At 33.7% G+C, this 15,147-nt stretch overlaps 1 protein-coding gene across 14 annotated transcripts in view; it reads right to left on the bottom strand.

Moving 5' to 3' along the window:
• Positions 1-6,039, bottom strand: part of LOC119641906 — a 91,036-nt gene extending 84,997 nt beyond the window's left edge. For 3 of the 14 annotated variants that reach the window (XM_038040815.1, XM_038040814.1, XM_038040813.1), the window contains exon 1: positions 4,482-5,501. In XM_038040815.1, coding sequence (XP_037896743.1) covers positions 4,482-4,835 — 354 coding nt within the window. In that variant the 5' untranslated portion in view covers positions 4,836-5,501. Of the gene's footprint in view, positions 1-4,481; positions 5,503-5,537; positions 5,824-5,869 lie in introns of those variants that run through there. The other 11 variants (XM_038040818.1, XM_038040819.1, XM_038040820.1 and 8 more) reach the window with 9 other exon arrangements.
• Positions 6,040-15,147: the final 9,108 nt, after the last annotated feature.

Raw genomic sequence — 15,147 nt, 5'->3', positions numbered from 1 at the left:
AAGCAAAATAAAAAAAAGAAAACGAAAGAATAAATAAAGAAAGAAGCAACAAAACGAACGTGTTTAGATATTTCAGAAAATTTTATAGAGCATAACTAACAGAGAAAGAGTCGATACATGGAACTACAAGCATGGCACAATTTTTACACAAAGTTATCGTAATGCGTACAAAACATTTTTGAACTTCTTCCGCTAAAATTTAATGAAAGAAAAAACAAACAAGCAACAACGTAAGGCATAAGGCTACAAGATTTTTTTGGAGAAAAAAAATTTATGACCAAAAACCCGATTACATAACCTAAATATTTTCTACTTCAATGTCAGCTAAGCGCTCTACATCCATGTGTTGCAACCATTCACATGGTGGCCAAAAAATATTAGTATAAACAATTTTTTTTTTTTTTTACATCATGGTGGTTTCCAATGTTCGTGTGCTTGCATTTTTCGCACAAGGCACATTAACACAGTTGCTGGTGTCATAAACGGAAATTCGCATACATTCATGCACTGACGGAGATAAATGTGTTCTTTTTGCAAACACCCTTGCAGAGGAAATATTGAAAATTGTACAAAGAAAAAGAAAAAACGAGAAATACAATTTGCTATAATTTTACATCTGCAGAATTTTATGGGTTTTTTTTTTTATTTTGTTTTTTTTTTTCTATTACGTTTCATATTTGATGTTTTTTCTTGCTGATGGCGCTATCAGAGCTCAGGTTATTTTGAATCAATTTTTCGTTTGTAATAATTTTTAGTTTTCTTTTCCGAAATTTCCTTGTAAGTTCCAAATCCCATAATTAAATAAGTATTATGCCTCGAAGAAGAGAAATCGTAAACTACTAACGCTAGATGCCAGTACATATGAAGAATATTAGGTAGATGAACGAAATGATTCTATGAATTGTGTAGTCTTTAGGGTGAGTAATTGATATTTTGTTTGGCAATCCGACTCCGTGTTCTTGCGTGTAAAGATTTGATCTATTTGCGTTCGAAATTGTACTTCTTGTCAGCATTATCTTAATGTTATAGATTAAAATAGACTATAAAATTATTTTTTTTATAATTTCCTTTGATTACAAAGTCTAATCCTGATAATAGACTTGCCGTCTGTCTTTGTGTAATATTCAAAATTTCACTAAGAAATTTTAACCTATGAAGGGGGCCTCGTGGGAAAGGGGGCAAAAGACAAAAGAATATGAGGAACAACTGAAGCTGACTAAAGATATGCGTATGCACAGTAGAATTCTTATGATAAAAGTGCTTAACTTTTGTTGATGGATGTCTACAATTCACTTTAAAGGACACATTCATATATATATATATATATATATATGTACATCTATATGCTTTTTAAAGCTTTTTTTCTTTCGGTAATCCCACAATATTATTTTATTTTACTACATTGTACGTGTCATATATGTTTTGTGTTTATAAATCGGTAGCTATATGAATAGAAAAATCTAGTACTCAACCAAATAAAACTTTGACCCATTTCATGCAGCAACTGTTGTTTTCTTTATTTCTTTCGCATTTTTCTTTTGTTTAAACAAAATTTCTCTTTATTGAAGTCATTTATATAACTAAAGTGTTTTAAATATTAGAAAATTTTTAATAAAATTATTTTCAAAAGAGTTTTAGAACATATTTTCAATGTAAAAAAATTCTACGAATTTCTTTAGCAAGCTCGAATCGTTGTTTAGCCAGCGCTCTTTTGATTTTTGTAAGAAGCTCATCGCATTTACACAAAAATTTACACATTTTAAAACAGAGCAAAGACACGTCGAGCGGATTAATATGACCTTTGCAATCATTCGAAAGGAAATATCTTCTAACATAATCTGCTCGCAAAGTGTGGCGGTCTAGAAAAGCAATAAATTAATTTACTAATTTTCAACCAAAACTATTATGCCTTCGAGATGGCAAACCTCGCTATAGAATGTTCAACTATGAATATATTTTAAGTTAACCAAATCTAACTAAAAGGAAAAAGATTTTTGAATACTTCTTACGAAAAACTGTAAAATGAATTGAGAGGGCAGAACATAATTTGGATGGTTTTACCTTTTCAATAGGTTTCACAGATTGATGGAGCAATTTCTGCTAAAGGTTGCATAGCTTGCTATCATTTTAATTGTTATTAATTTGGTTTTCAGATTAGTAACGCTTTTCAGCTTGTACAGGCGCTTTATTAAGTCATGTCTATTTTTAACCTTGGTTTCTAGGCATAGGCATGGTTTATAGAAATATCTGTGTTCATATTAGAGGTTTGGACGATTATAATCATTTTCTTAAAAAGACGTACGGCCAGTTAAATTAAAGACGAATCCCAGATTATTTTCGTGATCAAAAATAAACATACTTTCACTGTTTCACGTGTTTTTGGCTGCCGCAAACTAAATGACAGATTCAATACGCAATTTATCTTCGATAAAATCATTTCCAGTAATGATAACTAGTTGTCTATATTGCGTGATAAATAAAAGAAAAATGAGACAAGGTAAGCTCGTAGGACGGAGATGATGAGAAAGAAAGAAAGGTTTGGTGGGGCACTTTTACTACGAAATGAATTCCTAATAAATATATTTGATTTAGAGTAAAAAAATTAAGCATATAGATTTAGTCTTGTACAAGTAAGACATTTACTTGAAGCCACGATATCTGGTAGACAGTATGAATTAGAATTGCAAAATCTTTTAATTTCAGCTTTTAATTTAGCCAGCCTGCCTAAATGGCCCTAGGAGACCTTTTTATTATTATTTCAATCGATGTCTCTTGTAGGCCGTTTGTCACAGCTTTGTAGATATTTTTCCTCAAATTTTGATTTTCGTAGACATTTGTATCAAAATTAAGAAAAATATCTGATGAGAATTCTCCACTGTGAGGTTTAAGAATTACTTTTCATTTTCAAATTTGATCACTGTGGCAATCAACTAGAGCACACGTACTTATACCAATTTTGATTCCAAGCTATTTTTGACTCGAAATTTACCGCTCAGTAGCGATTTAATTGCTTCGTGATATGTCACAAACTGAACAAACGCAGTTTGATTCGCTCACCAGTCTTGGGGGTACAAAAACAAAGATCTATGGCTTCTACACATGAAAATCTTATTAAGTTACAGCATAAATAATGCGACTTTTTTCGATGGCTGGAATAAAAACGTAAAGATGAAGAGCAGGGGAAGGAATATAGGGAAATTATTTTTATTAAATTGCTGTAAAAGATCGCTTTTGCCATTCTTAGCGCAAGTTTTAAAGCAAGCAGCGTAATTTGCATGACTGTGATATCAAGGTTTTAATAGAAATGACAAACGGCCAACATGTTCAATTTACTTGAATTAAAAGCGATAATACAATGAAAGAAGCAGAATAATCTGCTTTGAGCCTAATAATAAATATAGTGTCATCTGATATATGTAATAGGAATCATAGAAAAGAATGAAGTGACCATCTTAGTTTCATGTACCGTAAATTCAACGATACTAGATATTCATTTAAAATTTTCGGTACCTATAAGAACCTATATGAAATCTTTCGTGGTCGCAACAAACTCATCTTAAGCGGCTAACTGCTAATTTCTGCTTTTAATTTATTATAATTATAATTAAACTTTTTGTCTCGTCTAATAGTATTTTTACAATTAATCCTCTGGGCTAAACTCCAGAGTGGACTATTACAACTTAAATAACTATTAATCAAGAGAGACCAACAGCAATGAATCATCAATGACTCAATAATAATCATCAGGCGACATCATCAATTTTCGCTACTATCACTTTTATTACCGTTATCGAACTTAAGCTTTAAAGAAGAAATACTCGCAGCCTTACTGGATAGGTCCTATCGTTTATAGGCCTGACCCTTTGCCTTTTTATATATATAAAAAAAAATAAAAAAATGTAGCGTTATATGCATTTAAAGTTGGATAAGTATCAATATGCATCGGATGATTGAAATGTGTTAATGGGTTTTGAACGATGAAAATTTCAGTATATATTAAACTGTGAAAATTTCAGTATATGTTAAACTGTTCAAATTTTTAGAACATAAAATTAAGTTTTCACAGTCATGTCGCTTCTCGAAAAACTTGATGAAACAATTGGATTTCAACATATGTATGCCTGAATGTAATCACTGTTTTGGCGCATTAGAGGCTTCCTCCAAATAATATAATGAAATAGCGGAGAGAAAATAAAATCCCTGTACTGGTGACTTGGGTTTGCGTTATGGACAGTATTGTTGATTACTTGGAGAAAAAGGTGAGTCATAATTTTTTGATATCGGTCCACCAACCAAAGAAAGTTACTGCCAACTTTGCAAAAAAACTTCATTATCTTTACGTCGTAGTCAAAACGTATTGTTTTCCTCAGATCAGCATTTGGTCATAAAAAACAAACAGTCACATGATATATTACTTGCTGTTAATCGGCAAGCGTCAAAAAATTTACAAAGCAATCAAATGTTGATATTCACTTTCTTACCTTTGGATCCATTGCAGCACGTTCTAAGCTATTCTCACGATTTAATGTATTTATACTGCTACCGCAACTGCCATTCAAATATTGTTGCTGACTAGAAGCTTCCAAACGTAAACGCGCCCGTTCTACACGTGCTAAAGTTGGACTATCCAGAATGGATGGCGCGCGCGATGGTGGTCGGGAATTTAGCGGTGAATTTGTCATTTGTGAAGGCGGCAAATGGTGATGATTTGAAGAATTGGTTGAAGTATTGCTAGTAGTTGTTGTAGAGCGTGGAAGAGGTTCCAAAGTGTTTGTGGCAGAAGACGTAGAACCGGGCGTCGGCGTTGAAGAAGAGTTGGTGGAATGAACTAACATTTTGAAATTAATTTAATTTTTTTTTCCTTTTGTAAGCACACTGACGCCACGAAAAATTATTATTTTTTATTCTTCTCCTTTTCTCTTTCAATTTTTTCAGCAATTGCTTTACATTGAAAGTATATATCGAAATCTTCTGGATTTTTTTTCTTTACTTTCTTTCGCCCTTTTATTATAGTAACAAAATATTAGAGATTTGTTAATTGATAAGGAAAGGCTTTCCTAAGACTAAATGAACGAAAAAAAAAAATAAACAATAAGAACTCACGATTTTACTTGCTTGGTTTACTTGCTCTTGGCTAAAAGGAGAACTTAATGAAGTATACAAATTTTTGGGCAATGAATATTCCTTCAGTTTGTTGGGAAATTGTTCCAAGTTTTGAATAGTAATAAGCGATTTATAACGCTGCTGTACTTCCAAAGAAAAATGTGAACACCCAAATTTGGTTTCTATCGCAATTTGTACGACTGAAGATTCTTTGAATATCACATGAAACATACATACGGACTGAGTTAAGTCGACTTCGAATATCATGGACACGGGCATGGACATCAAAAATATATATGCTTTGGTGAGACTTTGTAACATATCTAATAGTACAAAGCTGTTATACCCTGATTCTGCGATTATTATTATTAAAAATTTTTATAAAAAGATGGGAATTGATTTTGTAGCAATCGATGCTTTAAATTCATGCTAACCTTAGAAAATCAACACTATTACATGATGTATGCCGGGATTGAAGTACACAATGAGTGGCAGAAACTCAACTCTTGAATATAATTTTTATCTTTTGTTATTTCATTCACTAAGTTTAAAATGGTGGCATACTTGGTTTGCTGTACGTGATCTCAAGAACAATACCGCAGCCAGACTTTTAAGGAAAATTAAAAATTTCCAGCATATTGCTGTGGTTTTTTCCTTTTCTGTATTATTTACTTCTTTAGTAGAAAGAGGCAACAATCTTTTTTCTTTTTTTGCATTAAGGTGCTTTTTCTTTAAACTTTAATATTTTGCTTATCTAAAAGATTACATTTTTCTTAAATGTTGTAAATATTTATTTGTTTTTTTTTAAAGCTTGGTTTGGCAATCATTAATTTAATTCTGTCGTATTTCTATTAAGCTTCGTTTAGTTTAACAATTTTATTCCAAAAATTCATAAACATCCAGCTCTATTAGCAAACGACCACGACCGTTAACGTCATTATTGACGTGCTGTTCACTGTTGACTAAATGAAACCCGAGAAAATTGCAAAAACAGGTTTCTGTCTGGTTCTCTATACATGGTTGTACATGTATGTACATGGTTGTGCATGGTTGCGTAGTCCGGTTACTGATGTCGCTAGTACTGAAATTCACGCTCATGGGCCTCCAACAATAACAAAGTATCGGAATTTTTCTAATTGTTTTTTTTCTTTTCTTGTTTGGTTACTAAAGAGATTTGTATTTATAAATGTCTCTTTTCACCCTCTTTTGAATACAATTCTGCCCTGCTCTCTCGCTATTTGTTTCGCTTTGTAGTCATACATGTTAGCATGCAACTTGTGTGCTACTGGAACACATTAGAAAATTCCCTTTATTTAAGAGAAAAGTTTACTTATTGTTTCATTTGTTGTTAGCTTTTCTTTACGATTAAATGATGTTGTGGTTATATTTATTGTTTAATTTTATATTATTTCTATTCTGTTTTAGATGAATTAAACTGAACGCTAAGGTATATATTACTTTTATCATTTTGTGCTAAGAAGCTATCATCAATTCTTGGTATTTGATGTTACTTCGTAACCAAAATTGCGTTTTCTGAGTTGGCAAAAAATAGCGACGTCATCCAATATTGTATGACTAAACTCATCTATGGCTGCCTTTTCTAAAGTATTTTGTAGAACTTGTTTTAGTTGCTTAGGCCAATTTATTTAAGGTACTAGTTTAAATAGTTTAATTATGAAAACTAGTTTAATTATGAAAAAACTTCAATGTCATGAAATTGTATGTCAAAGTTCATGTGGGATCGCTGCAACTAGCGCAAGTCAAGCTCTCCGCAAGCAAACAATCTGTCTTATAATGTTTGCGTAAAGATAAGACACATAAATTTAATGTGTGCAAGATACTGTCCGAGAAGATATGGTTAAGGAATTGGCCTATCGCCTCCTCTCTGCTCTTAAGAACTGGGCAGAATCAGTTTATGCCATATTTTCGTTTTGGGAAAAATCAATATGTACAACATGTGGGCTCAATAGGATGACCCGATATGCCTTACAGCCGGCAGAGAAATTCATGAACGCATTTATTGAAAACCCCTACAGAATTTTAGATATCTTTATAGCAGGCTATCTTGCGGTTTCCACATAAACTTCGCATGGAACAACTTGCACAAGTGTTAGAATTTTTTAATACTTATATTAACTTAAGTCGTTTAAAATTTGTTTCTCAACTAGCTAAAATACTTTTAAAAAATCGCAGTTGTTTGTGGTACCATTATACTACGTTGAGAAATTTTCACATTCATTCAGTCACAGCCGAATACAAATGTCTTATTTGCGTGCATTTGCAATAATATAGAATTAAGCAAAGATGTAATATTCTTAAATAACTTCTCATCTCCATTTACTCTTTCTACAATGAAATCAAATTTTAAGCTTCAACTAATATGGAAATTATAAATGTCAAAATAGCCATTAAAGGAAAGAATTAAAAAATTTAAATAGACAATAATATGTATTTGATTCAACTTACTAAAATTAATTTAGTATAGTTTCTAATTTTTTCATATATCTCTTTAACGTTAAGATTTTCGTCATAAATCTCCTTTCTTGTTTAGTTGAAGGCGTTGGATAGACCTAAAACGAATGCATTTTATTGTGTGGGGAATATATTAAATGGGAGCGTTATAGAAACTTATTCTCTCTGTGCCAAATAAAAATGGCTACCTGTATCCGTCAACACTCTCCTTTGGATGTTCACATGACTTTCATATGCAGTTGATTCTCTACGCAGACTTATGTGCAGCAATAGAAAAGGTATGGCTGGATTTCTTGGTTTTAGTACGTGAAATTGAACTATTGACCGATATTGAATTGAAACTTTTAAATGTTCGTATTTGCTCCAATTTATATATTATTTATTAAACTTTGTTTTATGATTTTGTTTTGTTTGTTTTTGTCCGTGAATTTTTTTTTTAATTTTATATATCACTTGTTTATTTATTTAGAAGACTTCCCCTACTTCCGTTGTAAATGCAATGAAGAAGAAGCCTAAGTCGATAAGAAAGCAATCAAGTATGATTAACCGAAAAAAAGATTGCATCATTTTTGTCTTTCTTCTCGTTCGATAGTGTGGTAACGAAAGCAGTAACTCACTTAAACAGTTCGGATTTCAGCATAAAAACAAAGTGTTTTGTTGCCAACACAAATGTAAACGTTTCTTTGGAATCTTCTTTGGTATGCTTTCCATTCGATAAAAAATCCAATATTTAATAACCTTTAGTAAAAATTCTTTATTGAATGCAGATATTCATGTATACAATGCAATTATTCTTTAAACAAAAATATAGATTTAAACTTTTTAATAAAAAGCCGACAGCCTTAGATGCTAGTGCTTTTAAGAGTTTAGTCTTAGAATTTATTTCTCTGGCGAAATTAATAATAATAATAATAAACTTTTTTCTATTCTTCGCATTGTTTTGAACTCATATGTTAATACACTGTACAAAACAGAGGCGTTTCGTGGTAAGATATTCTATTGTTATTAATGTATTTTCTTGACTGTTTTAGTTTTTTCTTTCTATAGCTATCAAATACAAAGGAAAAGAGGCTACAGTTATTATATCCTTTGTAACATCTCGTTACGCTCATCATTTCTTTTTTTTTTTAGATTGAAGTGAAATTCTTATGCGATTAATTATATATGCCTTTCTATTTTGTAATTGCGGATTAACCATCATAAAAATGCTATCGTTACCCATTCTTTTACTATATAAGTATACTTTACTATGTATCATTATGTCGAACGTGGACAAATAATCAAAGTCGTCGCCTTTCCGTATATTGAAATTTTAAAGGCAGACATAGGCGTAGAAAGGAAAGTGTTGGTAAGAGTCCATCCAGACACTGTTAGATATTGATTTTACGACAACCATTCTGTCGGAGGGTTTCGTGCAGCATATGCATCAGTTTAATTCTCACAGAGTAAGTTTAAGTAGCCTTCGAGAGTTTGTGCTTCAAATTCTAAACTAATATCTGCTGTCACCTATATGCTTCAAATCAATTTGCAAGCTTTACCTGTAGTCTTAAAAATTTCCATCATTGTGCGCTTCAACTTAATATCTCAACTTTTGTTGATAATAGGCAATGTTAAATTGACGTCAGATGTGTTCTGAGTAGTGCGTGTTTTATTTTTCGTCTGCGATTTTTTAATGGTTTTTGGTGTTTTTCGGTGCTTTTGTGTGTTTAACTCGTGTGTTCTCTGTGCTTTTGCAAAAACTGATTATCGCATATACGATATTTGCTTTCTTTTTCTGCAAATATAATAAAAAATTCAAAAAAACTTAAAAGAAAAGTAAAATATTGAAAACAATTGTCATTATACTCAGCAGTTCCCAAACCTTATCAAGTGAGTGGTTATTTCCCAATTTATTAAATAAGAGATAACCATAAGGCATAATGGCCCCGGGGCCACCTGATATAAACTCAAATAGATTTCATCTATTAGCAGACATACCCCCTTAAAGAAAAAAAATTTTAAATTGCGAATTTCCGGTGTTGCCAGTAGCATCGTTCCCATCGACAAAAAATATGTTGTGATTTCTCCAACTGATCCTTCTATAACAATTTCGCAAATCAGCCCTTTTGCTATTAAAAAAGCACTAGATAGCAACATATATAGAGTGTATGTCGATTCTACGCGATGGGAATTTACTTGTGCTCGCTGGGAACCCGCGCGCAACCGAAAAGCTCATAAAATCGAAATCATTAGCTAATTTATGTGCTATATCCGCTAAACTGCATGACAAACTCAACTCGGTTAAAGGCGTACTTTATGCCACGTGCTTAAAGCATGTGAATGAAATTGTTCGCGAAATGGGCAGTCAACGAGTGACTGAAGTCTACAAATTCACCAAATTAAATGTCGATAGAAAAACCCGCTCTCTACAGGAAGAATTATTTTATCTTTTGACCGCTATCGGCTACCGGCAACGGTTGATGTAGCTTGGTACAAATATAAAGTAGAACTCTACTTTCCAAATCCCATGAGGTGTAAAAACTGCCAACGCCTGGATCATACAGCAAAAAGATGCAGCAGTCCTCCATCCTGTGCTAACTGTGGACTTCCTCCACATCCTGAAAACTGTACGCGTAGCTTCTTCTTAAATTGCAACGATCAACACTCGACGTTAGACAAACAATGCCTACGTTTTATACAAATGCGCGAAATTCCTAAAATAAAAACAGAAAATTACTGCAGCATGGGTGAAGCGCGACGCACGTACCGGGAAAGAAATCCATCTGGGACCCAAAGAATTAACAAATGCAATACCTACGCTGCTGTTGCCTTGCAAATCGAGCCTAATAAGCCTTTAACTCCAACTCCTTCCAATGAAAAACCTGTTCTACCATCAACCAAAAATTACATTGCCACACCAGTTCCATTACCCGCCAAAGATAATATTGAAAAAATCAAAGCAAAAGCAAATATTGAAAAAATTAAAACAACAACATGTATGCCAAAATCTAATAAACTAAATCGCCCGATATCACCAGTTCTCACCATCCCTCAATCAACCTTCAATTTCAAATTATTCACGTGTGCCCACTCATTGCACTTCAAATTTACGCAACTAACTATATAGAGATTATTCTGCTGGTAAGAACAAATTATTTACGCAAATTCTTATAGTGACATTTTCGACGGAAACGCTGACATGTCAACTTAACCTACTTTCCATTCCGTTTCCATGTCACTACAAATAAATAAAATTTTTAAAATTCTACAATGGAACATTAAGGGACTTCTTAACAATTTCGATGAACTCCGTACACTCGCAAGTGATCTCATTCCAACCTTTATATCGCTTCAAGAGACCTATTGTAGAACCTCTTTTAATCCTATTCCACCCAAATCATATACTGGATACTTCACGAATGCTGATCAAAATCTATATTCCAAACAAGGAGTTGGTGTTTTTATAAAATCAAGTATACCTCACAAACGCATAAATTTAAGCTCAAATATACAAGCCGTAGCGATACAAATAATGTTAAATATAAAATTTACAGTGCTTTCGCTCTATATTCCACCTTCGCAATCGTTTTCTCAGCAAAAACTCTACAATTTATTCTCCGTACTTTCCCCCCCCATTAATTATATGCGGCGATTTCAACAGCTGGAATACCATCTGGGGCTCAACAGTGAACAACACTCGCGGTACTGTTTTAGAAAAGGCATTCATTCAACGCAATATGTGCATTTTAAATGCACTTACTTTTCAGCTCATCACATCTCTTCGTGTGATTTAACATGTTGCCCTCCGTCACTTCTTCCTTTAGTTTTCTGGTCTATTTCTGATGATCTACATAATAGTGATCACTTTCCAATCATAGTCGATCTTAACCTTTGAAAATCCTCTGTTAGCCAGTCCTCTGTTCAAAGCCATTTAACGGAAACTGCAACCATGATGCTGCTAGTATGTCTAAAGCATTTCGCACGGCTGCTCATCTCTCTATTCCTCAATCCAATAGTTTTTTAAACGAGTTTCCCGGCACCGCTTGAAAAGATGTCCTGATCAGAATCACTTGTTATTATACAAAAAGGCCAATGCTCTATTCAGGAAGGAATTACGGAAATCAAAAGCACTTAGTTTCAAACTTTTCTCGAGACGAATTCACAGAAATACATCAATGAAAGTTGTCTGGAACAAAATCAACAGACTTAATGGGACTTCAAACCTGAACGAATTTCTGCCATCTGCACTCCCAATGGAACTTTAACTGACGCAGATGAGATTTCTAATTACTTTGGAAAAGTGTGGTGCGATTACTCCTCTGACAGCAACTTCTCCAGTGCTTTCATTGAAAATAAAAGGACTCCAATATCTCTTCCAAATAATATCGATAGATGTGCCATGTCCTGGAAAATTGCGTATCTACCTCAGAACTTGGAAGTTGTCTCTCCAATTTGAAGGGGAAGACACCTGGTCTAGACCGCATCTCCTACCAAATTATCAGCGCTATGTCTAATTCAAGTAAAAAGAAATTGCTGGACCTATATTATACAGTATTTTTGACTGGCCATACACCCTACATGTGGAAACTGGCTACAGTTGTTCCAATTCCAAAGTCTAAAAATGTCTCCATCGCATCGGATTATTGCCCAATCTCTCTTTTATCTTGCCTCTCTAAGGTTTTAGAGATGATTATGGCATCTAGATTATCTTGGTTTCTTGAATCCAAGAACCTGATAACAAAGCAACAAGTTGGTTTCAAGCGGGGTAGAGGATGCATCGACGCTCTGTTACATATTGATTATTTCACAAGCAAAGCAATTTCCGAACGAAATCACGTAACAATTCTCTCAATTGATTTCGAAAAATCATTTGACAGAGTTGGTCTTCATGTTATCTTAAGACTCTTCAAATCATGGAATGTTGGACCCAAATTCTTCAACTACATCAAATCATTCATGTCGCATCGGCGGTTCAAAGTTAGAATCAACAATCATCTTTCTGATTCCTTTCAGCTAAAGAATGGCATTCCGCAAGGCTCTCCTCTCTCTGTCACGCTTTTCCAGATCGCTTTCAACGAAATTAGCGAAATTCTTTGCCGTGTACCAAGAGTGGAACATTGTCTCTACGCGGACGATGTATACATTTTTACAAAAGAAAAAGACAACACGAAAGCAATCAACATCCTCGAATCTATTGCATGTGAGATCTCCACATGGGCAAACTCGTCAGGAGCTATAATCTCTATACAAAAATCAAAAAAAATGCACATTTGTCGAAAACAAATGTGCGATGCAGGAAACCTGCTGATGCATATTAACGGCTTACCAGTACTAAATGTGCAGACGCTCCATATTCTCGGGCTCACTTTTTCCAACAAATATCGTTGGAAAGCACACTGTCTGCGGTTAAAAAACTCTATTTTAACAAGTGTGAATTTCATACAGTACGTTGCTTGGAGAAGCCATGCGCATATTAACACTATCGCTTATCTTAACAAAATGCTTGTGTTTAGCAAGATTGACTATGCTTTGATAATTTATGGCAATAGCTGCAAATCTAATATCAACATCCTTAAACCGATCTATCACCAAGCCATCAGAGCAAGTTGTTATGCTTTTAGGACGACGCCCGTAAATAATATTGTAGTTGAAACTGGTCTCCCAACTTTAGAAAATAGACTGTATGAGTTAAAAGCTAAAATAGTCCCTAAGCTTCTTAATTCAAACAAATCCATTCTCGGTGATGACGTAAGAAAGATTATTATTACGAAGAAAATTCCAAAGTCACCATCTGCAATTGACCATTGTTTGTACGTCGCAAAGGAATTGAATATTCCCTTAAAAAGTTTCCGCTCTTTTGGTGTTAAACCTCCATGGATTTTGGAAGACTGCTCTTTTGACATCTCGCTGTCTATGCACAAAAAAGAAGATACTCCAAATTACGTCTTCAGGAATCTAATAGCTGAAAAAACCCAAATATTGGAAAGACGGCTCAAAATCTCCTGGTCTGCCTCCTGCTTGTGCCGTGGTAGATGCTACAGGGCAGGTTCTTCTCAATCACATATTTCACGAAAGTACTTCAACGTTCACAACCGAAGCCAGATCTATCCTTCACGAACATTGTCGGATCTGCAAAGATACATTGGGAGAAAAGTTAAAGTGAAAATTGCAGAAGGAAATTTACAATACCATCATCAAGACTACTCTTCCATTAACCCTCATTTAATTCCACCTTTATATCCAACAAACGTTGAGAAAAGCAAGATCCAAACATTTTTGAGAATTCGCCTTGGTCATACTATCGCAACTCACCAATGGGTCTTGAAGAAGTCTTCCTCTCCAATCTGCAGTTGTGGACAAACTCTAACTATAAAGCACATTCTCTGCCTTAAATTTTCTTTGGCTAGAAGTATTGCTTTTTGAGCGAGTAACCCTTTGGATATTCTAAAGTCAGCTTCAGAACCGAATATAAATACAATATATTACTTTATTAATACTACTAAGCTCATTATCTAATGTATATTTATTTATATTAGAGCCGATAGCCTGTGCTGCTAGTGCCCAATGTCTTTTTTTAGTCTAAGAATTTATTTCATTAGTCTAAAATTATAATAATAATAATAATAATAATAAATTGACGGAAAACCTTATACTCATTAAAAATATTTCAAAGTTTTTTGAATTTCTTGCGTGTAAGTCCGACTATTACAAATAGAGGGACAAACCTAGCATATCCTTATCGTTCATTGGCGGGCACATAAATACAATGAACACTAACTTATAATGGTTTCCATATTCACTGGCAGGATGACTTCCCCAACTGACAGCGTTTCATTAAGGAGTACGGCGATTTTTGCGGGCAAATTTTACATTTAAACATACATGGTATACATGGAAGTTTTGAGATAAGCTTTGAAGCCCTTATGGAAGGTGTATATTTCTTCTCCATTTTTTCTTCTTTTCTTTTATCTCACTACATATTGATTTCAAGTTTCGCAAACAAAAGCGTTACATTCCAATCGAAGTGATCCCTGCAAAGTATTTAACGAGAACTTTTTGATCAGTTGGAACTGCCATAGTGAGCCTGCGGCAGTCAGGATTTACACAGCAGATGAAACGAAGGTTTCTTGATTGCTGAGATTTAGCCATTTTCGGTCTCGGTTTCATACGGGGCACCGATATAAGATCAGACTTAAAAGGGTTTTCATTATCTTTGACTATGAATTGCTTAACGGAAAAATTGGCAAATCTCTTTGAATCTATTTATACACTGCTTCAATTATGGTTATATTACGTCTGTGCGAATGTATGCAGCACCCAGAAGAAGTAGATAGACGTCCACATTTTCTTATACCGAACAATTCAGACCTATTATCCGCCCGCCTGTCCATCTGTCTGTCTTTTGTTCTTCTACAGGTCGCAATTTTCGAATTCAGTCTAGGCGCAGGAGTTATTAATAAGGATTCCGAAGTTCTTAACATTTCTGATACATATATATATATATATGTGTATAAGAATTATATGTATAACAAATATGTATAAGAAATAATATATATATATATGTATAAGAATTATACGTATAAGAAATATGTA

This window comes from Glossina fuscipes, unplaced genomic scaffold, assembly GCF_014805625.2.
Source record: "Glossina fuscipes isolate IAEA_lab_2018 unplaced genomic scaffold, Yale_Gfus_2 188, whole genome shotgun sequence".
Classification (NCBI taxonomy): domain Eukaryota; kingdom Metazoa; phylum Arthropoda; class Insecta; order Diptera; family Glossinidae; genus Glossina; species Glossina fuscipes.
Note: the sequence above shows the minus strand (reverse complement) of the source record. Positions and strands in the feature narration are given on the sequence as shown.